The sequence below is a fragment of the Macrotis lagotis genome, chromosome 1, assembly GCF_037893015.1.
Source record: "Macrotis lagotis isolate mMagLag1 chromosome 1, bilby.v1.9.chrom.fasta, whole genome shotgun sequence".
NCBI lineage: Eukaryota > Metazoa > Chordata > Mammalia > Peramelemorphia > Peramelidae > Macrotis > Macrotis lagotis.
Genome location: NC_133658.1, coordinates 853,578,878 through 853,605,848, shown reverse-complemented (window position 1 = coordinate 853,605,848; position 26,971 = coordinate 853,578,878). Strand labels below are relative to the sequence as shown.

At 43.5% G+C, this 26,971-nt stretch overlaps 1 protein-coding gene and 1 non-coding gene across 4 annotated transcripts in view; both read right to left on the bottom strand.

The window, feature by feature from the left end:
• The window catches only part of SMAP2 (small ArfGAP2), a 58,386-nt gene extending 51,393 nt beyond the window's left edge, over positions 1-6,993 (bottom strand). The window contains exon 1 of one of the 3 annotated variants that reach the window (XM_074217644.1): positions 6,910-6,993. Coding sequence is in view for 2 of the 3 variants with exons in the window: in XM_074217643.1 (XP_074073744.1) it covers positions 6,411-6,513 (103 nt within the window). In the remaining variant the exon portion in view is untranslated. Of the gene's footprint in view, positions 1-6,410; positions 6,618-6,909 lie in introns of those variants that run through there. The other 2 variants (XM_074217643.1, XM_074217642.1) reach the window with 2 other exon arrangements.
• Positions 6,994-10,309: 3,316 nt separating this feature from the next.
• Positions 10,310-10,416, bottom strand: LOC141510468 (U6 spliceosomal RNA). The gene has a single exon (XR_012474953.1). It is a non-coding gene; the product is annotated as a U6 spliceosomal RNA (small nuclear RNA).
• Between the last annotated feature and the right edge of the window lie 16,555 nt (positions 10,417-26,971).

The window sequence follows — 26,971 nt, the reverse complement described above, 5'->3', positions numbered from 1 at the left end:
CAAATTTCTAAGGGGCCATATAAATAGACAACATTCCAGAATCAAAGGACAAAAATGAAACAGGGATCTATCTATGGTGAAGAAAAATTTTAGAGCAACACAAAAAAAAAACTCCCTATCCATTTGTGTTTAAGGGCTACTCAACTCCCCCCACCCCAGTCCAAATGCCCTCATTTCCAATCATTTACCAGATGCTGTGAAATTCTTAATTATCTGTGCTTGTATAACCTATATCAGATTGCTTGCTGTCTTGAAGAGGGGGGGGAGAGAAGGGAGGAAGGTATAAAATTTTACAAAAATGACCACTGAAAACTATCTTTACATGTAATTGGAAAAAATACTATTAATTACAAAAAAAAGAAATTCTTAATTATTTATGATCACAAAGGAAATTAGCTAAAACACCTTTATTTCAGTCCAAGAGTTATAAAACTCCACTTCTACTAAACATTTTACCAGACCTACATAATAAGTAACCAAAACTGCTAATGAAGGTATCCTTTTCCTGCCTCTGTTCTACTATGTGGTAGAGAAACACAAAAATGGAAAAGGGAAAACTATGGAAAGGAGGCCTAAACCTATAACTCACAGGTTAGATAATTGAGGATTCAATAAATATTATTAACTGATCAAAGCTGGCAGTAACTCCTTCCCTTCAAAAGTACATATCAGCTGTATCCTGCACTGCCAAAGTATGAAAACTGCCCTTTCTAGGAACCACAGGTTTCATGAGCCACAATATTAAGTGAATTTTTTTTAGCCAGCAAAGAATTAAATAACTAAAGTTTCAGGAGCTGATCTGTAGCTTTACTATAACAAGAACCTATAGAGAGATTTATATTGTTTTATGGGGTTTTTTTTTTTTTAGATTTTTCAAGGCAATGGGGTTGAGTGGCTTGCCCAAAGGCCACACAGCTAGGTAATTATTAAGTGTCTGAGGCAGCATTTGAACTCAGGGACTCCTGACTCCAGGGCCGGTTCTCTATCCACTGTGCCACCTAGCCACCCCGATTTATTTTTTTTTAAAGAAGAATAAGAGCAGTGAATAAAACTTCACATATGGGTTCTTAACCTGAAGTTCATAAAAGTCATAGCATCCATGAATTTAGATGAAGAAAAAATACTGACTCTAACTGAAACTTAGCACTCCCTTCCATTATTTACAAACAATAATCTGAAAAGATATGCATAAGCTTCAAACTGTCAAAGGGATCCATGGCACAAAAAAAGCTTAAGAACTCTTGCTCTTGTACCATAAGAGAGAGAGACACAGGGGGAAATGATTGTTGTTTTGCAGTATTTAAGGGACTGATCTGGAGAGGACAGATTAGTTCTCCACTACAAAAATCAACTACAGAGGTAGTGTGAGAAAGTTATCACTCAACCTAGCAAAAAGGGGTACAAAAATGGAATGTCTGTAAAGGTAGTGAGCTCCCTGTTGTGGGAAGGCTTCAAGTTAGGTGGTGCAGAGGACAGTACATGTGTAACCCTGGGCAAGTCACTTGACCTCTATTTGCCTCAGTTTCCTCAACTATAAAACAGGAATCATAATAGCACCTACCTCACAGGGTTATTAAGGATCAAATGATTTCATTGAAATGAAGATCAAAAATTTGTGTAGCACAATGCCTGTCACATGGTTAATAGCTATATAAATGCTAGCTATCATCATCATCATTACTATTACTTAAGCTGGACGACCTCTTGTTAGAGACAACAATAACTATTAAAAAACTGCACTCCTGTTACTGTGTTAGGAAACATAGAAACACAATAACAAAAATGAGACGTTTGCTGCCATTAAAGAGCTTACATTCTGTGAAGAGGAATACAATATGTTCACAGAAGATCTAGAAAATATACAATGACAGGAAGAAGGGCAACTAACAAGAGCGGAAATCAGGAAAAGTGAGTAAGGGGCTCAAGAGATGAAGGAAGAGGGGAGAATATCTCAGACCAGGGAACAGCCCAGGGAAAGGTACCAAGCTGATCAGGGAACAGCAAAACACCACCACTGAGGCTGAAGCCTGAGCTCAGTAAAGTAGTAATGTGTCATCAATCTGGAAAGCTTGGTAAAACTCTTTACAACCTGACCTCAGCTTAGGAGAGAATCAAAAGATTCAGACCCTTAGAGAGCAGCTGGTCCAGTACCTCCATTTTGGAGGAAACAGACCCAGATGGTGAGCCCAAGGTAGTCACCAGCTTTGAGAGGGCTAGGAGGAAGTAGGGTAGAGTGGTTAAGAACAATAGCTTTAGTGTCAAGGGGACCTGGGTTCAAGATTCACCTCTGATGCTGAGTACTAGTATGACCTTGGACTATTCATCAGGCAGCTCCTGGACTCTGCTTCTTCTAAAAAAAAAAATGGTCCCTGATGTCCCTTTCAGCTCTGGCTATGTGATGCTATGATGATAAATGAGTCTTATCATGGAAGTGATTCCTTCATCCCAGCCATAGTCCTTCCGGTGGGTGGTCCCACCGGATTTAGAATTCAGAATAGGGAACTGAGAAAAGCCAAGACACCTCCCCCTAGCTGCAAGGAAATTCTAACAGAGAGAAGAAACTCATCAACAAGAACCACCACTTTAATAAATTAATCCCAAACACTTTTTCAAATAAAGTCTAGTTTCTTTCCTTTCCACTGAGCCAGAGTCCACCAAGACTTAATGATTCTTACTCTTAATATGAGAGGCAAGAAAAACAAATACCATCTCTCTCCCCACCCCATTCACACACAAACAAAAAGCACTGTTTATTTCACACAACCTCTGCCTCCCTCCTTTCCAGCTAAAAAAGCATTGAGGTCCCTGGTTTCTCCTCACACCAGGTCCCTGGTTTCTCCTCACATTGAGGTCCCTGGTTTCTCCTCACACCAGGTCCCTGGTTTCTCCTCACACTGAGGTCCCTGGTTTCTCCTCACACCAGGTCCCTGGTTTCTGCTCACATTGAGGTCCCTGGTTTCTCCTCACACCAGGTCCCTGGTTTCTCCTCACACCAGGTCCCTGGTTTCTCCTCACACCGAGGTCCCTGGTTTCTCCTCACACCGAGGTCCCTGGTTTCTCCTCACATTGAGGTCCCTGGTTTCTCCTCACATTGAGGTCCCTGGTTTCTCCTCACACCAGGTCCCTGGTTTCTCCTCACACCAAGGTCCCTGGTTTCTCCTCACATTGAGGTCCCTGGTTTCTCCTCACACCGAGGTCCCTGGTTTCTCCTCACATTGAGGTACCTGGTTTCTCCTCACACCGAGGTCCCTGGTTTCTCCTCACACCGAGGTCCCTGGTTTCTCCTCACACCGAGGTCCCTGGTTTCTCCTCACATTGAGGTACCTGGTTTCTCCTCACACCGAGGTCCCTGGTTTCTCCTCACACCAGGTCCCTGGTTTCTCCTCACACCAAGGTGCCTGGTTTCTGCTCACACCAAGGTCCCTGGTTTCTCCTCACACCAGGTCCCTGGTTTCTCCTCACATTGAGGTCCCTGGTTTCTCCTCACATCAGGTCCCTGGTTTCTCCTCACATTGAGGTCCCTGGTTTCTCCTCACACCAGGTCCCTGGTTTCTCCTCACATTGAGGTCCCTGGTTTCTCCTCACACCAGGTCCCTGGTTTCTCCTCACATTGAGGTCCCTGGTTTCTCCTCACACCAGGTCCCTGGTTTCTCCTCACACTGAGGTCCCTTGTTTCTCATCACATTGAGGTCCCCGGTTTCTCCTCACATTGAGGTCCCCGGTTTCTCCTCACATTGAGGTCCCCGGTTTCTCCTCACATTGAGGTCCCCGGTTTCTCCTCACATTGAGGTCCCCGGTTTCTCCTCACATTGAGGTCCCCGGTTTCTGCTCACATGGAGGTCCCCGGTTTCTCCTCACATGGAGGTCCCTGGTTTCTCCTCACACCAGGTCCCTGGTTTCTGCTCACACCAGGTCCCTGGTTTCTCCTCACACCAGGTCCCTGGTTTCTCCTCACACCAAGTCCCTGGTTTCTCCTCACATTGAGGTCCCTGGTTTCTCCTCACACCAGGTCCCTGGTTTCTCCTCACACTGAGGTCCCTTGTTTCTCCTCACATTGAGGTCCCCGGTTTCTCCTCACATTGAGGTCCCCGGTTTCTCCTCACATTGAGGTCCCCGGTTTCTCCTCACATTGAGGTCCCCGGTTTCTCCTCACATTGAGGTCCCCGGTTTCTCCTCACATTGAGGTCCCCGGTTTCTGCTCACATGGAGGTCCCCGGTTTCTCCTCACATGGAGGTCCCTGGTTTCTCCTCACACCAGGTCCCTGGTTTCTCCTCACATTGAGGTCCCTGGTTTCTCCTCACACCAGGTCCCTGGTTTCTCCTCACACCAGGTCCCTGGTTTCTCCTCACACTGAGGTCCCTTGTTTCTCATCACATTGAGGTCCCCGGTTTCTCCTCACATTGAGGTCCCCGGTTTCTCCTCACATTGAGGTCCCCGGTTTCTCCTCACATTGAGGTCCCCGGTTTCTCCTCACATTGAGGTCCCCGGTTTCTCCTCACATTGAGGTCCCCGGTTTCTGCTCACATGGAGGTCCCCGGTTTCTCCTCACATGGAGGTCCCCGGTTTCTCCTCACACCAGGTCCCTGGTTTCTGCTCACACCAGGTCCCTGGTTTCTCCTCACACCAGGTCCCTGGTTTCTCCTCACACCAAGTCCCTGGTTTCTCCTCACATTGAGGTCCCTGGTTTCTCCTCACACCAGGTCCCTGGTTTCTCCTCACACCAGGTCCCTGGTTTCTCCTCACACTGAGGTCCCTTGTTTCTCATCACCTTGAGGTCCCCGGTTTCTCCTCACATTGAGGTCCCCGGTTTCTCCTCACATTGAGGTCCCCGGTTTCTCTTCACATTGAGGTCCCCGGTTTCTGCTCACATGGAGGTCCCCGGTTTCTCCTCACATGGAGGTCCCCGGTTTCTCCTCACACCAGGTCCCCGGTTTCTCCTCACACCAGGTCCCTGGTTTCTCCTCACACCAGGTCCCTGGTTTCTGCTCACACCAGGTCCCTGGTTTCTCCTCACACCAGGTCCCTGGTTTCTGCTCACACCAGGTCCCTGGTTTCTCCTCACACCAGGTCCCTGGTTTCTGCTCACATTGAGGTCCCTGGTTTCTCCTCACACCAGGTCCCTGGTTTCTGCTCACATTGAGGTCCCTGGTTTCTCCTCACACCAGGTCCCTGGTTTCTGCTCACATTGAGGTCCCTTGTTTCTGCTCACACCAGGTCCCTGGTTTCTCCTCACACCAGGTCCCTGGTTTCTGCTCACATGGAGGTCCCAGGTTTCTCCTCACATGGAGGTCCCTGGTTTCTCCTCACACCAGGTCCCTGGTTTCTGCTCACACCAGGTCCCTGGTTTCTGCTCACACCAGGTCCCTGGTTTCTGCTCACATTGAGGTCCCTGGTTTCTCCTCACACCAGGTCCCTGGTTTCTGCTCACACCAGGTCCCTGGTTTCTCCTCACACTGAGGTCCCTGGTTTCTCCTCACACTGAGGTCCCTGGTTTCTCCTCACACTGAGGTCCCTGGTTTCTGCTCACACCAGGTCCCTGGTTTCTCCTCACACCAGGTCCCTGGTTTCTCCTCACACCAGGTCCCTGGTTTCTGCTCACATTGAGGTCCCTGGTTTCTCCTCACACCAGGTCCCTGGTTTCTGCTCACATTGAGGTCCCTGGTTTCTCCTCACACCAGGTCCCTGGTTTCTGCTCACATTGAGGTCCCTGGTTTCTCCTCACACCAGGTCCCTAGTTTCTCCTCACACCAGGTCCCTGGTTTCTGCTCACATTGAGGTCCCAGGTTTCTCCTCACATTGAAGTCCCAGGTTTCTCCTCACATTGAGGTCCCAGGTTTCTCCTCACATTGAAGTCCCAGGTTTCTCCTCACACCAGGTCCCAGGTTTCTGCTCACACCAGGTCCCAGGTTTCTGCTCACACTGAAAGGCATCTCTATGCAGCTGCTGCATCCGCTGCAAAGGCTGTCCATAAGCACAGCCCGTCTTGCGGGGCCCCTGGGCCCACTTTCAGCGAAATGCACTCAGGACAGCAGTGCGGCCTCCCCCCACCTCATTCAGGTATTTTCCACACCTCCTGTGTTTTTCAAGTATTCAGCCAAGAAGAGGAACCGAAAACTCTCCACCCCAAGCCCTGGCGGCCTCGTGTGCCAAGTCACCCAAGTCGCTGCGCATTTTCTACACCAAACGCCCTCATTTCTATTCCCATCCGCCACTCAAATCGAGTTTTTCCTCCAAAATTCTCATTCATCATTTACGTTTGCTCCTGTTCCGCTCCATTTTTTGTCCTTACGGGCCGCCTTTATTTGGAGTTCTGCCCCCATCTCCCGCTGCAGCCGCGCTGCCGGAGGTGGCAGCGCCCGGGCCGGCCGCCCCGCCCGGGTCCGCCCATGCCCCCGGCCGGCCGGCTCACCTTTGGCCTGGCAGTCGGCGCAGAACTTGTTCTCCTCCTCCAGCAGCAGGCTGGCCAGCACGGCCTGGTAGCGGTCCACGTCCCTCACCGACTTGCCCGTCATGGCCGCGCGCCCCCGGCCCGGGGGGGAGACCAGCTCCCCGCGGCCGCCCGCGCGCCCCGAGGCCGGGGGAGCGGGGTGCGGGCGCCCCCGAGGCTGCCCCCGAGCCCCTGGGGCGGGCGCCCCCTGGCGGCGCCGGCAAGGGAGGCCGCGCGCGCCCGCCGGGCGGTGAGGCCGGTGGCCCCGCGGCGGCCGAGGGGAGCGGCAGGGCGGGGAGGCGAACGTCGGCGTCCGCGGGCCGGCTCCCGCCGCGCCTGCCGCCCTCAGCGCGCGCCCGCCAGCCCGGCCGCCGCCGCCGCCGCCGCTCCGCTCCCGGTTTCCCTGGCAGCTGCGGCCCCCGCCGCCCACTTCCGGCTCTTCTTCCTCCCTCCTTCCTTCCCCCCCTCCCCTTCCACTCACTTCGCGCCCCGCCCTCCGCTCCGCGTCGCGCCTGCGCGCCCGCCGCCCGGGCTCCCGGCCGAGTGCTCCAGCCCCGCCCCGAGGTTCGAATAGTCCCGCCCACGCCCGGCCCCGCCGCCGCGCGTCACGGCGCGTCACAGGCGGTGGGCGTGGACGGGTCGCAGAGGAGCCAATCCCCGGCGCGTCTGGGCCGCGTGGGGGCGTGGCAGCGCGAGGCCACGCCCGTGGCTTTGGAAAAGAATGAATGGAGCTAGGAGGGCACAAGCGGAGACGAGGGTCTTAGAGAGTTGGCCCCGGGGCGCTCGGGGAGCGCTGGCACTAATCACCCCGCTGTGCACGGAAGCTGCTTGAGGGCAGGGACGGCCCGCCGTCTGTCTGCACCCTCAGACGTGCCCAGCATAGTCGTTGCTGGCTGCCTCCCCACCCACCCCTTCTCTAGCGGGCCAGAGACGAGAGCCGCTTCTGCGCCCGAGCCTGGAGGCGGAGATGCAGGGACGCCTCGGTGCACACGAACCCCCTTAGAGAGCCTGGGCTGCGGCAAAGGCGGCCCGGGGTGTGAGCAGCGTCTTCCTCACGTCTCCTGCGAGAAATCAGCAAGACGGGGAAAAGAGAACGTAGGACCCACCTTCCAGACCCGGAGGAGCCGCGGCGCTCCCATGTCGTCTCGCATGGACGACATGAGATGCCAAATCCTTTCCTATCTACACTCGTACGACCGTTCCAGACGAGAGGCAGCACAGTCCCCTAGAGACGAGCAGCGGTTCGGAACCGAGGGGTCCAGGTTAACACCCCAGCTCTGCTCCCTCCTCCTGCTGCGATAAACATTCCCCAAGTTCCGTGAACGTCTCTGCGCTCAGTTTCCTCACCCGCAAAACAAGGGCATTGTCCCGAATGGACCAAAGGTTCTTCCCTCTCTGAAACTGCGCCTGCAACTCTGCTGGAGGTGGCAGAATTAAAAAAAAACACTAGCCCTGGAGCCAGGAGACCTGAGTTCAAATCTAGCCTCAGACACCTTGGGTAAGTCAGTTAACCCTGATTGCCTCACACGGAGGACCATTTCCAGCCATCCAAATTCATAACTGGCCGCTGGACCCAGACAGCTCCAGAGGAGCAAGTGAGGCTGGTGACCCGGCCCAGCGCTCCCTCTTCTGAATGCAATCACTTGCTTATCATGGCACCATCTCCTTGATGTCGGGGTCTTCTTGAGGAACAAAAAACATCATCACCAGGGATGGGGCCTCACCTGCCAAAGGCGGCTTAGTTCACACGTAGAAGAAAATCAAGACAAGTCAACGAGCAATTATATTTAGCGCTTCCTTTCTGCTAAGCCCTGGAGACACAGCTATAAGCAGAAAGAGACAGCTTCTGTCCTCCAGGAGTTTACAATTCTAATGGAGGAAGACAATGTATAGTATAAAAGGAAACTAATCATCTTAGAAGAGGGGAAAAAGTACCTGGGACCATGACAGAGAAAGTAATCAGGACAACTTTTGTGTATAGTGGAACTCTAACCTTTCTTACTATAGCTTTGCTTTAAATATAACCTAATTTAGGGGCAGCTAGGTGGCCGCAGTGGGTAGAGCACTGGCCCTGGAGTCAGGAGGATCTGAGTTCAAATGTGATCTCAGACACTTCATAATTACCTAGCTGTGTAGCCTTGCAAAATAAATGAATAAATAAGCAAACAAACAAATGAATAAATAAAACCTATTCTAAATAGAACAGTCAATGAACAGTTTTAGATTTCTCTTTGACAATCATTAGACACAATCCTGGGATTACAAAGAGAGGCAAAAGATAGTCCCTACCCTCAAGGAGCTTACAACCTAACTAAGAAGACAACATGCAAACAAATATACACACAACAAGTTCTATACAGGATAAATGGGAATAATAGAGGAAAGACACTTTTGTTTTTTCCTATAACAACCCTGAAGAAATACAAAGACAGGATGTTTCCTTTCAGTCATCTCTGGATTAAATAGTCAAGGGTTGAAGAGGGGAACTAGGAAATGGAACTAGACATTCTGACTCCAACCAATACTTGCCTGCCTATAACTAGTTAGTCCCCCAAACTTCCTTCAATGACTGAGCTTAATATCCCTTATAACTCACTGAGTCGCAAAATCTGTAACATGGAAGGGATCTCAGAGACTGCCTTGTCCAATCTGCACCTGATTAAGAATCCCTTCCCTGCTGTTCCTTTTGACATATGGCCATCTAACTTTTGCTTGATGACTCTTGGAGGGAGATGTCATTTAACTTCTAAAGGAACCTCATTTTTTTAGGATGACTTTGGTTATCATGGTATTTGTCCTTCCTTCAAGCCTTATCAATCAATATGCATTTACCAGAGTCTGGTACATGGTAGCTTAGGAATTGTTTATTTAATGATTGATTGATTGCTTAAGGAACTGTTCTGTGGCAAACACAGGAGATACAAAACCATAAATGAAAAAATCTCTGACCTTCTATAGAAGACTTGTGTTAGCCCAAGTGTATACAAAGTACCAAACAGATATAAAGTGATTTGAGGAAGCTAGGTAGGTAGTGCTGTGGATAGAATACCAGAACTGGAATCAGGAAGACCTGAGTTCAATCCTGCCTCAGATACTTACTAGCTGTCTGATTCTGGCCAAGTCACTTGACCCTGTTTACCTTAGTTTTCTCATCTATAAAATGAATTAGAGAAGGAAATGGCAAACCCTTTCAGTATTTTTGCCAAGAAAAGCCCAAATGGGGTCATGAAAAGTCAGACATGGACTGAGTTGATGGGAAGGGATGAGCAGCTGGGGGTGGGGGTGGGGGTGGGGTGGGAGAAAGGGGTGGAGACTCCAAAAAAGCCTCATGGGGAAGGTGGTGTTTGAAGTGAGTTTTGAAATTCTAAGTGGTAGAGCTGAGGAAGGAAAAATTTCCAAATATGTATGCAAAAGAATAAAGACAGCATAGGGAATGAGATAAAGGAGGAACTGTAATGAGGTCTGTTTAGCTGAATCTGCTATGGTTTCAGAGCAGAACTTGTACAATAAAGTTAGTAAAGCAGACTGGGGCCAGGCTGTGGAGATTCCCACAAATAGAGAAGTTAGTACTGAATTCTGGAAGTAATATAGAATCATTAGAGTTTATTGAGTAGAGGAATGAGTAGTCTGATCTATACTCTAGGATACCACTTTGATTCTACTATTTCTTGTTATCTCATGAAATTATGTCTGGTGGATTCACATTTTCAGTTTTTAATCTCCTTCCATTTTTAATCTCCTTCCAAGTCTTTCCTATAGAACTCTCATTTCAACTGATATGATTTTTTTAACCCTTATTTTCATTTCTCCCAGGAATTATGTTTGATCTTGTGACCAAATTGTGGTTTTGATTATGTCATTGCTTGTCAATATTGTAGAATTACAACACAAACTACTTCACGAATTTGCATGCCATACTTGCTCAAGGGCCATGCTAATCTTCTCTGTCTCTTTCCAATTTTAATATATGTGCTGCCAAAGCAAGCACCCCAATTAAAATGGATAATGTAAATAATGAGTCCATGAAGTGAATATGTTTTTGAATATGTACCATTCAAAATTATAATTGCATAAATTTGATCATTGACTCTAGCACAATGAAAATATGGAGTGCAAATTTGAAGGATCTGACCACTTTGTGGTATTCAATATTTAAATGAATCATAATCTACTTTTATTTTTTTTCTGGATTCCTTTCTTCAGCATCCCAAGAACCATAATATTTCTTGTTATCATTTTCTTTTTTTAAAACAGTTCTTTTTGGGGGGGGGGGCGTTGCAAGGCATTGGAGTTGAGGGATTAACCCAGGGTCACACAGCTAATTAAGTATTAAGTATGTGAGGCAACATTTGAACTGAGTTCTCCTGACTCTAGGGTCTGTGCTCTATCCACTGTGCTACCTAGCTACCCCATTGAACTCATTTCTTAACCTTCCTTCTTGAAATAAAAATTTGTATAAAGATGAATTTCTATACACTTCTAGAGGGAATGGTTATATTTTGTTTGGTCCTGATCTGAGATATTATCTAGGATACTTACTCTCACGGCTTCCTCTGGGTTTCTATCATGTTCTTCAAGGACCTCAGGTGAAGCTCAAATCAGCAAGCTGCAAATTTTCAACACATCCTCATCAAGGATGCTATCTAATCACTGACTTCCCAGACTGAGTTTTGCAGTCTTTCAACCTCAGTTTGGGGCCTTGGAAACAAAGCTTCACATTTATTTCTAGTCATAACTCCAGTGGACAGCTGCAAATCAGCCCCGGGTCAGGTGCTAGAAGTCTCTAAGACCCATGAGACAAAACAATATAGCTGCCCTTGGTCCAAATCCCCTACCATGTGCACAGATGTAGACTCCCTAGCCCTGGTCCGCCAGAAGTTTCCACAACCCTAGTTCTGAGCCAGAACAGCACAGCTGCAGGCTCACTCCTAGTTGCCAAGGTTTAGAAGGGTTCCCCTGGTTCAGTGTCAAAGAACTTCAGACTTACTCCTAGCTAGCCTTTCCTGACTCAAGTATAAAGCTCTAATTCCCAGGTCTGATTCATAATGGAAGGTGTTTGCACAGTCCTTCCTGGATGAACCCCTTGACCAGTGTCTTTAAGCTTCTTATCTGTCTCCCTGTGCCAACCTTGACTAGAAAAAAAGCACCCAATACAGTTTTTCTTGGGATTTCATGATCACAGTTCAGTCTGGTGCTCTTCCTTGATCATTGCTAGTATAATTATGTGAGGGATATGGGCCATATTTCAATATAGAGGCTATTTCAGTAGTCTTGGTGAAAAGTAAACAGGATGGTGTCCAGAGGAGTGGACAGAGGAAGACATGTGAAAAATGTGGAAGAGAATTGGGCAGACTCGTCAAGTCACTGAAGATATAGGATTTGGAAGAGTGAGAAGCCAAGGATGACTCTGGAATTGGAAACCTGAGTGACTCGTGCCTCCCATAGTAAAGGGGAATAAACTTCCCCATTTGGCTTGGGAGGCAATGGAGGAAAAAGACTGTTTTGTGTGAGGTTCCCTTATTATAACTTCCACCCATCACTCCTAGTTCTATCTTCTTTGACAACACGGAACAAATCATCACACAATCAGACCAAAGATTTAGAGTTTAGAAATCTTCTGGTTCAACACCTCCCTCCTAATTTTATAGATGAGATAAACTTATAAAAGTTAAATCAACAGAATAGAAAAGATATGATAACTGATCATTGAGAAATGGGTAACAGAAATTGTGGTGTATAGCTATAATGTAGTTAGTGCTCTTTAAGAAACAATGACTATTACCTAGCTGTGTGACTTTGGGCAAGTCATTTGATTCCACTGCCTTGCAAAAAAAAAAAAGAAAGAAAGAATGAATGAATACGGAGAATCCATAGAGAAGCATGAAAAGCCTTATATGAACTGATACAAAGTGAAGGAGGTGAAAATAATAGGCATAATGACAACAATGTCCATGGAAAGAACCATAAATGAAATAGAAGTATTGTACAAGATAATTATAATGACCAAGCTTAACTCTTTTATTTACTGGCAAGGCAATGGGGTTAAGTGGCTTGCCCAAGAACACACAGCTAAGTAATTATTAAATGTCTGAGGCCAGATTTGAACTCAGGTCCTCCTGACTTCAGGGTCAGTGCTCTATCCACTGAGACATTTAGCTGCCCCTTAACTCATTGATAAGAAAAATACCTTTCCCTCCCTTCTTTGCAGAGATGGGGAACTATGGGTATAGAAGAGCACATGCTGTTGAATTGGATTGGGTTGATGTGTTGGGTAGTTTGTGGAACTTGATTTTTCACTTTAAGTAAAAGGGGAAGGGTAGATATAATGAGAAATGAAAACCACATAAGAACAAACTTTATAACATTTTAAAAGTAAAAGAGCCATAAGTGTGTGGATTTGTTTTGTTGACTAGGTTTATTTGTTTACAAGGATTGTGTTTTTTCCTTTTTTTTTGTTGGAGAGCAAAAGGGGAAGTTATACAATAGGATTATTCACCCTGCCTCCTCCCCACCAAAAAAAAACATGAAAAAAGGATATAAAAGAGGGTCATAAAATTTTCAGAAATGTACAGACAGTGCAGTGGATAGAGCACCAGCCCTGGAGTCAGGAGGACCTGAGTTCAAATTCAGCCTCAGACACTTAATAATTACCCAGCTGGGTGGCCTTGGGCAAGTCACTTAACCCCATTGCCTTGCAAAAAGCAAAAAACAAAAAAAAATGTACAGACAATAACAGAAAAAAGTTCAGACTGACTTAATTTTTTTACTGTTTGATTTTTCTTTTACAACATGATTAATATGTATTTGTGTTTAGCATGGTTATACATGTATAGCCTATATTAGATTGCTTTCCATCAGAGGGAAGAAGGAAGAGAGAGAAGGAAAAAAATATGGAACTCAAAAACCTTGCAAAAAATGATTGTTGAAAACTACCAATGCATATAGTTAGAAAAATAAATTAATAAAATATTTAATAAAATATAGTTCAGAGTGAAATAAAGACAAACAGATCAGCTTTGAATGCTGAATTTAATACATAATTTAAAATATTGTACATAATAGAGATTAACAAATATCTATTTATCTTTTACTTTATATATGGAAATGTTTGCTCTCTCATTAATTTCATCCTATCTCACATCTTCACATCTCACCCCAATAAAGATGACACCCACATCTATTTCTTCAGCCATGACCTTCCCTTCCTTCCAGGTTCCCTTTCCAGTACCCTGTTGGACATCTTCCCATATATGTCCATCAGCAGCTCAATGTCAGCATATCTAACCGCTGCTGATCCCTTTGAGCCTGAAGCCCTGTGCCTTTTTGTTCTCCATTAAGGGATCTTTCAGTACAGTGGATAGAGCACTGGCCCTGGAGTCAGGAGGACCTGAGTTCAAATTCAGCCTTAGACACTTAATAATTACTTAGCTGGGTGACCTTAGGCAAGTCACTTAACCCCATTGCCTTGCAAAAGGTAAAAAAAAAAGAAACAAAAAATGTATAGACAATAATGAAAAAGTTCAGAATGACTTGATTTTTTTTTGTTTTGATTTTTTGATTGTTTGTTAGATTGTTGATTAATTGTTGATCACAACTCAAGACTCCTGTCCATAGATAAGGTTCAATCAAACCTGGGGGACCCTGACTTCACCAAGAGAGGGTCAGGCTCTTTTGAGGTCTTTAGACCTCTTTGGACTCTCTTTCTAAATGACCCCTAGGAGAAATTTACTTCAAGAATTAGGTTGACCATAATAATTGGGCCTCTTTTTCATTCCCCTTTGTGTCTGTATCCTCACTTTAGTTTGCTGGCTGGTACTCTAGATCCTCTAAAACTGGTATCCTGTCTGTTTACCTAATTCTAGCCCTCCCCAGGATAATAGGACTTCTCTGGTATTCCAGCCCCAGTACAAACCGCCAGATCTCTTTGACTTTCCTGGTTGCCTGCCTTTAGATCTCCAACTGGTTTTGGTGGAAAGCATCCTGGACTAGAGGTCAGGAAATCTACGTTTTGCTCCCTAAATCTTCCATTGTCTCTATCATCTTGAGCAAATCTTATCTCTTCTATAAATTGAAAGGGTTGGATTAATATAATGTTTGTCCTTCCTTTTCTTAGGTTTTTTTTTTAGGTTTTTTTGTTTTGTTTTTGGTTTTATTTTTTGCAAGGCAAACGGGGTTAAGTGGCTTGCCCAAGGCCACACGGCTAGGTAATTATTAAGTGTCTGAGATCGGATTTGAACCCAGGTACTCCTGACTCCAGGGCCAGTGCTTTATCCACTACGCCACATAGCCGCCCTTGTCCTTCCTTTTCAAAGAAGACCACAACATCAGGGAAGTGATGCCATGACAATAGCACATGAATTGGATTTGAGTGAGGGGCATGTGCTGGGTCACCAGTCTCACTTTCTCCTCCATTGCCATCTGGGTCCCATGGCCAGATATGAATCAGGAGGACTGGCGATGGCCCTGATGTGAGGCAATCAGGGTTAAATAACTTGCCCAAAGCCACACAGCTAGTAGGTGTCTGAGGCTGGATTCAAATTCCCAGACTCCTGATTCCAAGACCAGTGCTCTATCCACTTTGCCATCTATATGTAGGATTGGATCTGGCTCTTTGTGTTTAAAGTCCTTGCTAGTTCTAATGTTTTCTGTTCTAGGGTCCCCTCCAACTCTCACAGTCTATAGTGAAGATGGCTTCTAAGTATCACCTTCTATGTGCTAAAGTCTCTGGCTAAGAGTCTTTGTTTTAACATTATAGAGTACCTTCCAATTTTCATAGTCTATGCCCTTATCTCTGTGTTCAAAAGTCTCTTTCATGTCTGATTGTGTGTGTGTGTGTGTGTGTGTGTGTGTTATATCCTGAGATCTCTCCCAGCTATGGCATTCTGTATTTTAAAGTCACTTCCCTATCTTTTATTCTGTGTTCAAGGGTCCCTACCAATTCTGTCTGTGTTCTAAGGTTCCTCCCAGTTATGACATTTTGTTATGAAGTCTCTTCTAGGTCAAACAACCTGTGTTCTAAGATCCCTCCCAGCCCTGACAGTCTGTGTTCTAAGGTCCTTCCCAGATTTGGCATTCTATATTCTAAGGCCCCTCCCTGATCTCCTACTCTATGCTCTAAGGGCCCTCCTGATTCTGGCATTTCTTTGACCTCCTATTGCTGCCAGAAACTTTCTGAATCATCATCACATCCCTGCTCTTAAGATGCTGTCCACCCTCCATCGGACCCACCACCCTGAGGGAGTAAGTCAGGGTTTTTAAAACCCTTATTTAGACTCTTCCAGCTTCCCATTGTATGACTACAGGTTTTCTGCATTGAGAAGGTTTCTAATTCCTTACCAGAGGTGCCATGCCACCTCTCTGTCATTGAGGTAACAAGAGTGTTTCAGAATTGGATGAGGGAGGAGATGATAATAGGCTCTCACCCCCAGAGAGAGGAGGGAGAACTTCTTCAGGTCTCAGTAATGTATGCAGTGAGAAAGTCAACCAGGAAGGTTCATCCCAGCGTGACACTTCCAACATAAACTGTCACGCTCTAGTCTAGAGTTAAACAGCTCAGAATCTCTATTCCATTGATAGGAATAAGATCTGCACTACCCCCAGTCCCCATATGAGAGGGACGATCTTGTTTAAAGGTCAAAAATGTCTGGCAGAAATTATCTTCCTAACAAACACTGCATGAGGAGATCTTATCCAGTCCCCAGCCTCTGAGGAAATTCTTTTCCTAACAAACACTTCATGAAAACAGAGGTTATCAGGAGCAGCTAGTGGTGCAGTGGATGGAGTCAGTTGAACTTGAGTTCAAATCCGGCCTCAGACACTTAATAATTGCCTAGTTATGTGACCTTGGGCAAATCACTTAACCCCACTGCCTTAAAATAAAAAAAAAATCCATTCAAAACAGAGGTCATCTTGTCTAGTCCCCAGCCTTTAAGCCTCATAGACAGAGAAAACACTTCATCCTAATTTTAATCATGTCTGAGGAAGAGATTTCATGAGTCCTCCTGGTGCATAGCTCTAATGCTCATCCATAGTGAGAGGCAGGGCTTGGGTCAAGACAGAACAAATTAGAGAGGAGGAGCCTGGGGCCAGGGTACAGCTGGGTATTTGGGACTTTGAGGAGTTTAGCATCTTAGATGGGCAAGAGGCAGTAGGGAAAGGACCTTGGAACTAAGAGATTCACATGAGCCACAGATTAGGAGTCTGGATTAGTGAAACTAGTGAATCCCTGAAGTGATCATCATTCAGATTTGTGCAGCATATTTCCAAGGGACTAGAACTAATAATCATATTTTATATAATGATATTTGTTCTTTGGTCTTGAAGACCACCAACATCAGGGAGGTGATGCCACGACACACACATAAATCAGATTTGAATTCGAAAGATGCTGTGCTAAATCACCAGCTTCACTTTCTCCTCCAGAACCATCTGGATCCAGTGGTCAGATATGAATCAGGATGACTGGAGATGGCTCTGGATATGAGGCAATCAAGATTAAGTGACTTGCCCAAGGTCACACAAATAGGAAGTGGCAAGTATCTGAGGCAGGATTCAAACTCTCATCCTCCTGACTCCAAAGCCAGTGCTCTATCCACAACACCACTTAGCTGCCCCATATTTTATATAACTATAATTGTGGATGGTGTGAATTAAAATTCAGAAGGCCATATCCAGTAATAATTATTCCCACTAAGAATGACCTCATTGTATTACTATGAGAAACGAGACAAATCCCCTAGGTTAAGTTTCTTATCTATAAAGTTCAGATAACAACACTTGTTTCTCAATTTCACCAGGTTGTTGCAAGAAAAAGACTGTTATCTTTAAATGGATATGTAAGACTTCAGGATTTAGAGCCAAAGGGTATCATGTCCAATTCTCTCATTTTATGAAAGAGGAAACCAAAGTCTCTACTACTAACTAAGAAACTAAGTCTCTACTAACCTCAACTCTGTCAAGGTCTAGGTGGCAAATACTTTAATGGCCATTTCTTATATATTAGCCATTGGTTAGTATATTAGTGGATTGTGGCAGTTAGGTGAACTCAGACACTTACCACTCACTAGTTATATGACCTTGGGTAAGTCATCTTACTCTGATTGTCTCGCATCCAGGGTTATCTCCAGTCATGCTGATTCATATCTGGTCAACTGAACCCAGATGATTCTGGAAGAGAAAGGGAGACTTATAACAGCACAGTCCCCCCTCACACAAATTCAATTCACATGCATGCCATGGCATCACCTCCCTGAAACCAAGGTCTTCTTCAAGAATGAAGGACAAACTTCATAGGAATTAGCCAGAATTTAAACCCAGGCCTTAGGCTCCAAAACTCTTTCCTCTCTGCCATGCTGCCTATTTCCATAGTAAAAGAAATCATGGCATGAGGAGGATCAAAAAACACTTTGAAGCTACGGACAGAGCAGGTGAGGTAAAAAATGAGGTCAAAGTAAAAGGACATCAATATCCTGGTCATCATTATTAATAGGGAGAGTGATTCAAGCAAGAAACAGATTCTGAAAATGGGCCAGTTTCAAGGTTCAAGGAGTTCAGACTGAAAAGAAAGACCTGGATGAGACAGGTTTGGAAAATGCTGGCTAGGCTTGGAGTTTAGGAGCTCTGAGTGTGGAGAGACAGGAGGTCCAATGGACCAGAAAAGTAACATTGGAGGGTTGAGTCTGAGGCTGTCAAGGATCTAGGTAAGTAGAGGTATAAAAGAAAAATGGATACAGTATTTATTTATTATTTTTTTTTTTTAGGTTTTTGCAAGGCAATGGGGTTAAGTGGCTTGCCCAAGGCCACATGGCTAGGTAATTATTAAGTCTCTGAGACCAGATTTGAACCCAGCTACTCCTGACTCCAGGGCTGGTGCTTTATCCACTGTGCCACCTAGCCACCCTAGAATATTTATTAAATGCTATCTTCTTACAAGGTATAGTGCTAAGTGCTGACAATAGGAATATCAGGAGACAATCATTGTCCTGAAAAACTGACATTCTAATGCGGGAAGGCAATACAAAAAGAGAAACAGGAAGAGAGAAAGGAGGGATGGGGCTGTGGGCAGTGGCATTGCCTGGAACAGACAGGATGTGACTTAGAGGCTCAAGTTGCTGAAAGATAAGGGAAAAGTTAGTCTGTCAGAGCTGAGGGACTCAGGGCAGGATTCCAAGTCACAAGACAGGGGAATTAGTACAAGGAGAAGTTGCCTGGCTGGATGGGTCAGAAAGTAGCATAAATGCCTGGGGCATTGTAAGATTAGGCATTAGATTTAGAAATAAGGCCCAGAGACACAAAGACCTAAGAGGAAGAGAGAAGTAGGAAATCAGACAGAAAACTGAATATCTGGGACCCAAACTGAAGTGGTTCAGCAAAGTGACTCAGAATGGTCCATGAAGAACATTTTGGAATGATGCCCAAAGGGTTATGCATACCCTCTGACTCACTAATAAGCTCTGTATCCCAAAGAGATCAGAGAAAAAGATAAAGAACTCATATGTGTAAAAATACTTTTGGTAACTCCTTTTGTGGTGGCAAAGAATTGGAAACTGAGGGGAGAGTTATCAATCAGGGATTCTGACCAGTATAGTTTCAGGAAAACCTGGGAAGACTTACATTAACAGTTGCAAAGTAAAGTTATCAGAACCAGGGGAACACTGCACACAGTAACAGCATCCTTGTAACAATGGTCAACTATGAAAGACAGCTGCAGTGATCAGTACATTGATCCATGACAGTTCCAAAGGACTCAACATGAAAAATATTATCTACCTCCAGAGAGAGAACTGATGAACCCCAAGTGTAGATTGAAATATAATTTTCTGGTTTTCTTTCTTTTTCTTCCTTTTTGTGGTAATAAGAATATTATGAAAATATGTTTTGCATGATTTCATGTTTAATTTTTATCACATTGTTTGCTTTCTCAGTGAGTGGTAGAGGGGCAAGAGAAAAGGACAGATTTAGAACTCAATTCTTTAAAATGAAAGTTGAATATAAATAAATGATAAATTTAAAAAGAATACTATTTTCATTTTCATTTTTTTGTGGTTTTTCCTTTTGGTTTGATTCTTCTTTCACAATATGACTAAAATGAAAATACATTTGACATGACAGGTCATGTACAACCTATGTACAATCTGATGATTGACTGGGAAGGGGGAGAAAAGAGAGGAAGGAAGAAAAATTTTGGACTCAAAATATTACAAAAATTGAATATTAAAAATTATCTTTACATGTAATTAGAAAAAATAAAATATTAAAAAAACAATACTTCATGAAATGAATAGGCAGCAGGGATGAAGTGACCAAGGGCAAGACTGGCTTAAAAGTCAAGTGAGGTCTGTTGCAAAGGCTGCTTGTGGTTTTGTACAAGATCACTGATTTTGATTTAAAGCAGGAAGAGACCTTAAATGTCATCTGGACAGTCAAGATTCTCTAACCACCTAGTTTTTGGATTAAATCCCAGCTTGCTGAAGTGAATTGACCAAGGTCACATAGGTAGTATATAGCACAGCAAGGGCTTGAAGACCAGGCCCTTTGATTATTCTAAATCTAGAAACCTTTCCAGAGTTCAGAAGATTGAAGCTGGAAGGGAATTGGGGAAATCTTTATTTCACTTATAGGAGAAGAAAATGAAATTTAGAGAGAGAAATTCTCTCTATAGCGATGCAGAGTTCAGATTCAGAGGGGTCTTTGGACTCTACTTCCATAAGGGTTTCCATCATACTAGAATTGGGGGCCCAGGGATGAAAAGAACTGAGACCAGGAGAGCCTACATCCCCCCACCCAAAGGCACATGAGCCCACAGGAGGAAGGAGGTGCCATGGAGCAAGCTATTCCCTCCATCAGCCCATACACTGAGTTCCTAATGTCAAGCTTAAATCCCTCCTGCCTTGTGATGGTTCCACCTATCGGTCCTGACCCTATCCTTCATTCCTAGAGCCCATCAGAGTGCAGGAGCCTATTCTTGACTCACGGCTCCCCCCTGGTGACTCCTCTCAGGACTGCCCCCATTCACACCGATAACTTATATGGCCCTGTGTTCTCATCCATGTGGACACTGTCATCAGTAGTGAAAGATAGGAAACAGTCACTGATTTTGACCTAACAATTAATACCAAGAATACAGATTTTTCACCAACCAGTACCACCAAATCCATACATGGAATTATTGGTTACAGCGATCAGAGAAATTGGAAGACTGTGAATAAATCATTAATAAATAAATCATTAACTTACCTTGGCAGTATACTCTTTAGGGATGTCCACCTAGATGATGATGAGGTTAAAGCACACATTGCCAGAGCTAGCTCAGTATTTAGAAGACTCTAAAGGAAAACATAGAAAAGAAGTATTAGGTTATCTACCAAACTAAAGGTCTACAGAGCCGATGTGCTGACCTCATTGTTGTATGCTTGTGAAACCTGGAGAATATAACAGTGTCATGCCAGAAAACAGAGTCAAATGATTTGAATTGTCTTGGAAAGATTCTGAAGATCAGATAAGGCAGGGTAAGACACCAGACGCTGAAGTCCTTTCTTGAGCTCAACTGCCAAGCATTCAAACTCTACTGCAGAGAATGCAACTCTGATGGTCTTGTTCATCATATTGTTTGAACAGAATAACAAACTTAGATTTACCTAAAAGACTTTTTAAAGAAAACTGACACAAGTATATAGGTCAGAAGAAGCGATAAAGGACATTTTCAAGGTCACTTTGAAGAACTTAGGAAATCAATTTTGAGACATGGGAGGCTCTAGCAGACTGCCAACACAGCATGGCTGCATCTATGAGTAAAGCAGAATTTCAGTAGCTCAAAAGAAATATGAGATGTAAATTTACAGACATTTTTACTCTAAATGTACACACGGACTATTCATGCCCAACCTGTGGCAGAGCCTTCCAAGCGCTTTTTGGTCTGATTAGTCACAGACACACTGTATCTTGACCACAACATAGTGATGTCATTTTGATCCTCTTTGAGTATGAAGGACAACAACCAACCAACCACCTACCTCTAGAATCAAATATGAAGTTCTCTCTTTGGCTTTTAAAATTCTGCACAATCTGGCTCCGGCAGATCTCTTCATTTTATTCCCTTTTCCTATGCTATGGTTCAGTCACCCTGACCTTCTCTCTTCATGAGAGAGAATGTACCATCTCCATGCCTTTGCTCTGCCTTCTCTCATTTATTCCCTCCTCATCCTATTCATAATATCCCTTTCTTTTTTCAAGACTAGATAAAGCATGACCTTCTACATAGTCTTTTCTGATTCCCCCAACCTCTGTTGCCCTCATTTCCCCAAATCACGCTGTATTTATATTATAAATATAATTATATAACACTCCCTCTAGGTACTTCTCCACCAGCCATCTAAATAAGACTCAGGTCACTTGCTCTATATAGGCAGAAAAGTGAAAAAGAAATAAATTCAACTGTTTGTCTCCCTCTAATTTTCTCCCACAGTTCTTCTCAATTCTCTAAGGTCATGGGAAAAGGGATATGTATTTGTGCACATTTGAATATGTGTATGTGTGAACACAGTGCATGTTCCCCCACTTCTCTACCCTGACCCCTAATAGAGATTAGATAGGAAGGCAAGAGTGGCTTACTCCTCTGTGCTCTATGATGACACAGAGTTTCTGGCACTCTGGAACTGTTAGCAATGCTTACAGGGATACAAGCTCCAAGGTGCTTCTGGAATCTCATGGAGACCAATTTCTAAACCTTACTTAGATTCACCCACATAATAGTTTTGTCAAGCAAAATAAAATTCTAGCATTGCTTTATTACAATGAGCTATTGCAATGATATGGAAGGGGGGAAGACAAGGGGCAATGAGGGAATCTTTGCTCTCGTCGGAGGTGGCTAGGAGAGGAAACAGCATATATACTCAATGGGGTATAAACATCTGGAGTGAGTGGGGTGACAGGGGGAAGGGGGGGGATGTGAGTGATGGAGGAGAGGATGGACCATGGGGGGAGAATGGTCAGATATAACACATTTTCTTTTTTACTTCTTGCAAGGGGCTGGGATTGGATGGCCTGTCCGGGACCATGGGGCCAGGTGGATGCTGGGCCTAAGGGGTGGTATGGGGACCAGGGATATGTCTGCTGCGCCGCTCAGATACCCTGCAGCAGAGTCAAAGTGAAAGGAGAGAGAAAATATAGTACATGGTAGTGGAGAAATATGAAAGGAGGGAGTTGCAATAAGCAATGGCAATGGTGGAAAAATATGGAAGTAACTTTTGCAATGGACTTGTCATAAAGAATGTGATCCCCCCCACGACAGAGTTGTTGGTGTTGGAACAAAGACTGAAGAGAATTTTTTATTATTATTACTTTTTTGGGGGGCTGCAGGGAAAATGGGGCTGGGTGGCCTGCCTGGGGTCGCACAGCTGGGTGATCTTTGGGTGTCTGAGGCCAGATTTGGACCTGGGTGCTCCTGGCCCAAGGGCCAATACTCTGTCCGTCACCCAGCCACCCCTACTATTATTACTATTTTATTTTATTTTGGGTCTTTTTTTCTTTTTCTTTTGGTTTTTGCAGGGCAGTGGGGTTGGGATGGCTTGCATGTCACACGGCTGGGTGATTGTTGGGTGTATGGGGCTAGATGTGGGCTCAGGTGCTCCTGGCTCCAGGGTTGGTGCTCCATCCATTGCGCCACCTGGCCATACCTACAATTATTACTATTGTTTTTTTTATTTTAATTTTTTTCTCTCCCCTTTACTTTATTACTCAAGCGAGTCTATTTTTGGGGGGAGGGGGTATTTTGTTTACTCTTAAACAAGAATATTTTATTAATGTATAAAAAAGCATTATTTGTACAAAATGAGAATAAATATTAAATATTTAAAAAAAAAAAAGAATCAATGAGGGGGTGGCTAGGTGGTGCAGTGTATAAAGCACCAGCCCTGGAGTCAGGAGTGCCTGGGTTCAAATTCGGCCTCAGACACTTAATAATTACCTAGCTGTGTGGCCTTGGGCAAGCCACTTAACCCCATTTGCCTTGCAAGAGACCTAAGAAAAAAAAATGTATATGCCAGACTAGTGGTAGAGTAACAAAAGTTACAGTGTCCAAACAAGAGAGGCAGATGTGAATACAGTCCTCTATTCCAAATTTTAGCAAATAAATTCCTATGTTAACAAACTCAGTGATAACCCTTTATTAACTCTCCTTTCTGACTTCTCCCTTCACTCAAAGTCGTACCTAGGGGAATCTGTTTTGACCTATAATTTATAATTTTAAAGCTATTGGAATACTTTAATCAGGCATCTCTTTTGACAGAACTAGTTTCAGTTGTCTGGGCAAAAGGATAGTGATGAAGAATTCTGACAGGGAGGCAAAGGGCATACATTTTTGGATAGAAAATGGGAATCTGTTTTGCTTGTCTATGCATATTTGTTACAAAAGATTGGGTTTTTTTATTTTTTTCTCAAGGGCAGCATGAAAAGGAAATAGTCCTCCAAAAAAAGAATAGAAAAAGAAAAGAAAGAAAAAAGATCATTGAAATACCTTTCAAAATAATTTGCATAAGAGAATAGGACAGAGACAGACAAGTTAAACAGCTTTGCCAGTTACATATTAAATTTATTGTATATTTTTAAATCACGAGCAATATATATAATAGAAATTTGCATGTTCATAGACAATCTTTTTCTTTTTAATATGTCTCCTGAAATGCCCTTTTTAATCTTCTAAGTTCAGAATAAAGATAAATACATTAAGTGGAAAAAAATTATCAAATTGTCTGGGTAGTAAGCCAATGGTTTTCAAAAATTCAGTCCCTAGAAATTACACAGTTATGTGGTAGGACTTCTCCAAGATTCTTTTTTTTTTCTTTTTGTGTAAAGAAAATTGTCCTAAGTGCTATCTGTGGGGTGGGGGTGGGGGGAGGGAAGCAAGAGTGGGGGAAAATTGTAAAACTCAAATAATATCTTTAATAAAAATTTAAAAAATAAAAGAAAATAAAAGAAAAAAAAGAAAATTGTCCTAGAAAGAAAACTGTGACTACATTTTATTACAAATAAACTGACCTTAAGTCCCATATTTTCCAATTAATTTCCAATTTAAAAAATTAATTATGTGTTTGTTTTTAGTCTTTGCAAAATGAATAACAGGATTATAGATCTAGGTCTAGAAAGGCCCTCATTTGACAGGCAAGTAAGCTGAGTTTCTTTGTTCGATATACTCCAAATTTTGTTTTAGAAAATATAGTCAATGTAATATGGACTATAATTTTACATTGAATCTGTTATTTAATTGATGTAAATACTCCCTTCTATGATAGGATCAACATCTACCAGGTTTCCCTTCCCTCATACACATATGGATTAGGCTAGATTTTCTCAATAAGGAGACAGAGCCAGGACTTGATGGGTCCAGGAATGGGCTGAGGCTCAAATCCCTTGATGCAGCACCCTGGTGACTTCAGGTCTGGCATCAAAGGTCCCAACTACCCAGCGTCAGTGCCCTTCAGATTTGATGGATGCCCAATGTAACTACATCTTGCTTCTTATCAAGATGAATTTCCATTTGGAGATGAGGATGTTTTTGTCTGTCCTGGCTAAGTACTACAAATATATCCTTACTAAGTTAAATCTAAATAAACCTCTTTTTGATTAACTATTAAAAAAAATTCTAGCATTGACAGTTTTTAAAATAATAAAACCCTTTTTGAATTTTGAAATAATCTTGTCTATCAGGAGGTAGATAGAGTGCTTGCTGGTGTCTGCACTGATCAGAATTCCTAAGCATTTCAAAGTTATCTCTATCATATTGTTAAAATATAAATCTTTTTAAATTCTGATTACTTTGCTCACTGGTCATAATTATTTAAGAGCCTACTATGTACAGGCACTGGGGTACTTGCTGAGAAGACAAAGAAAGATCTTTTCATCATTTATTATGATACAAAAAAAATATCCCTTTACATTCATGTACCATAAGCTTTAATGGATATTTCCTTAGGAGTTCCAGGGTAGTGATGGACACCAAAGGTCAAAATCAGCCTTGAAAAAGACTCAGCAGCCCTTATAGAAAAGGTAGTAGTCTTTCCTCAGCACTTACCTAGTCCACAAGCTTGAATGCCTACCAAAAAGGAGTAAACAACAGGCTTATGATAAAGAGATTGCTCGTTGAAGGAAAACATCATGCCACCATCATCAGTGCCTGTTCTCCTACCTTATTGAACCCTGATGAAGTCAAAGACAAATTTATGAAGATCTGGAGACCCTTATCATCAATGTGCCAAAAGAGGACAAGTTTGTAATTCTGGATGACTTTAATCCTAGAGAAGGTTCAGATTACCAGACATGGCAGGGAATGAAGTTGGAAACTACAACAGCAATGGTCACCTACTACATGCATCTCATGACCTTCTCATCACAAACATTGTCTTCTGTTTACCTAAACTCAACAAAACTTCCTGGATGTATTCTCAAAGCAAACATGGGTATCTAATAGACTATGAGATTATAAAGAGAAGACACAGACAGGATGTGAGAGTGATAGAGGCAATATGTGGTGCATAGACTTATCTTCTCCAAGCTAAATATTTGCATTCAATGAAAGTAGCGACCCCCAAGCAAAATGATTATCAGAAGAGTTAATGTCAACAAATTAGAGTGATTCTCTAAGCAGGAACAGTTTGTAGCTAACTTGGAAAGAAAGTTGAGTCAACACACAGTTGGCTTGTACCCCCAAAATATTGGGCTTCAGTGTAGGATGTCTGAGAAAGAATTCAAAAGGCACATACTCTCTCCTAGGCAAGTAAACATTTTAATAGGTACTTTGAGGGTGGTGGACTGAGAGTGACACCCCAGCAAGAGGGATCTGACACATTGTCCTTTATATAGGCAGAGTAGAAGAGAAAAAAATGATCTCAGATAAATAATTATGTCTGTTTGAAGTGGGTCTGGATATTAGAAGTTGACACCACCAAGGGAGTTAGAAGGGGAAGAACTCATAATTAAGTTATAAATGTGCTTGTTAAGAAGGCTTTTTGAATATCAAAGACGACCCCAGGTGCTAATAATAGGTAATTAAGTCTCACATAAAAGGTAAAAGGGCAAGGAGAGCCTCAAACAAAGCTGGGGCAGTGGACTCTGATAACTGGCAACCAGGAGACAAAAGCAGAGGCAGCAGAGGGCTGGGACACATTTGGCAGAGTCAGTAATTAAGGCATAGGTAGACTTCCTGGTTTTGATAAGGACATTCAGAGCAGATCTGAAAGTTGGGGAAGGGGTTCATTAATTGGGATCCCCTTCACTAGGTACTAAGAATACAATGACACAACTAAATGTTTCTATATTGTGAGCCTCTTCTGACTCCTATATTCTATGTTCTGACATTTTGTGTTCTAAGATCTTTACCAACTCTGACGTTCTAGGCTCTAAATTTCCTCCCATTTGCTATTCTGTGTTCTAACGTCCCTACCAACTTTAACATTCTGAGTTCTAAGGTTCTTTCACAGCTCCAACTGCATGTTTATGGAGACTTCTTGATCACATAACCATAATAAGGAAAACTAGACATTTTCTCTGAT